Here is a 1,558-nt window from a genome sequence, read left to right as displayed (position 1 = left end):
TGATCCTACATCGCATTCGTCACTGTATATGATTTGGCTCGAATCATGGCCATTCTGCCCCTTGGCTCCCCCCTCTGCCTGCCCGCCCCAAGTCGATATGAACATGGCGTGTGTCCGCCTATGGTGTAAATGATGGTGCTTTTAAGCCAATATATAATGGAAGGGCACGTGTGTGCACTGAGCGATCGTGGCTCGTAAATATAATACCCCTTCTACCCCTTGTGTTGAGTCCGAGGCGCCTGAGGCTTTTCATTTGTGTATTTTCGTTTTCTTTCTTTTTTTTTCAATCGTACTGATTGGTTGAGAATCAGATTCTGTTCATCCCCAGCGGGTTCATGTCCTCGAATCCCTCGGGGCTGTGCCGCCTTTCAGGACGCACATGTGTTGGCCTCATCTCCCAGCCGTCGTTGGCAGGCGGGCTTCGTGGTGGCCGTGGGCTCGAGAACGACCGTTCAGGTGCGTGGTATCGTGCAGTCTGTCCGAAGTAATCGGGCGTTCTGCGGCCGCTCGGTGGGCTGGCAGGTGTTTTGACTGGGTCAATCGGTGTTACCGCAGCGCTCGAATCAACAGAGAGCATCTCGTACGCACGAGTATCTTTCTTGGCATCCTGCCGGGCGTCCACGGAAACGAATTCCTTCTTGCTGTCACCGCGGAACGACCTGAAGAGGTCGACCCAGCCGGTGACCATGGACCATCGTCCGAGGAGGATGAGCAACCAAATTCCGTTGATCTGCACAGAAATGTTAGTGGCATTCGTACTGGTTCGCCATTGCAAGTGGGCTCTTACCGCGAGAAGGATCAGCACTGCCGTGATGGTAGCTTCATTTACGACGAGAGGTTTTGCCAAATCCAGACACTTGTTTTTATCGCCGCTGGAACCGAAGAGGCAGAGGATCCAAGGTTCCGCAATGGTCTTGTCCTCGCGTACAGCTTGCACCGTGACGTCCTGGAAAACAAATATGACGGAGAAGAAGATGACATCGCAGATAATGATGAGCACAATCGTGATGCCTCTCCACTGTAGTGCAATGACGCGGCGCACACGTCGGTATGCTTGGCGCGGGGTCATGGTGCGCGCACTAGGGGCATACTGCGGCAGGCTTGATCCTTCGGTGGAAGCGCTGTTGTCGGCCAAAGAAGCTAGGTAGACTTTGATACAGTAGCCAAACGTGGCGAATTGTATGATGACCGTCAGGCCGGCAAAGACCAACAGAGGAATCCAAAAGGTGGCCAGACTATTCTCGTGGTTGATGTGGCAAGTCGCACCAAATCGGAAAGAAACTCCGCTGAAGAGGAGGGCAACGAGAAGCGCAATGGCGGGGAAACCCCAGCCGGTGGCCTGAGAGATGAGCATGAAGTTCCGGCCGACGACGGCCTGCCAGCAGATCTGTAGGTGAAGAGACACGGCTCGCAAGAAAACCCACATGACGCCGGCGAATCCGCCCAGCAGGAGGAAAGATCCGGAAGCGCCACAGACGCCGCTGGTGTGCATGTTGTGGGGCGTGATATCGTTGATACATTCTTGTGGCTGGGCCGCCAGAGGAATGACAAAGCCCAT

General features: G+C 54.6%; 1 protein-coding gene across 1 annotated transcript; it reads right to left on the bottom strand.

The window, feature by feature from the left end:
- Window positions 1–307: 307 nt before the first annotated feature.
- VDBG_06000 (conserved hypothetical protein) lies at window positions 308–1,558 on the bottom strand (the record flags this gene model as incomplete). The annotated part of the gene is made up of 2 exons (XM_003003512.1): window positions 308–730; window positions 788–1,558. The coding sequence occupies 2 exons, from the start codon at window positions 1,556–1,558 to the stop codon at window positions 308–310; spliced, it is 1,194 nt and encodes a 397-aa protein (XP_003003558.1).

Source organism: Verticillium alfalfae, genomic scaffold (genome assembly GCF_000150825.1).
Source record: "Verticillium alfalfae VaMs.102 supercont1.7 genomic scaffold, whole genome shotgun sequence".
Taxonomy (NCBI): Eukaryota; Fungi; Ascomycota; class Sordariomycetes; order Glomerellales; family Plectosphaerellaceae; genus Verticillium; species Verticillium alfalfae.
The sequence above is the reverse complement of the archived record's forward strand: the minus strand, read 5'-3'. Positions and strand labels throughout refer to the sequence as shown.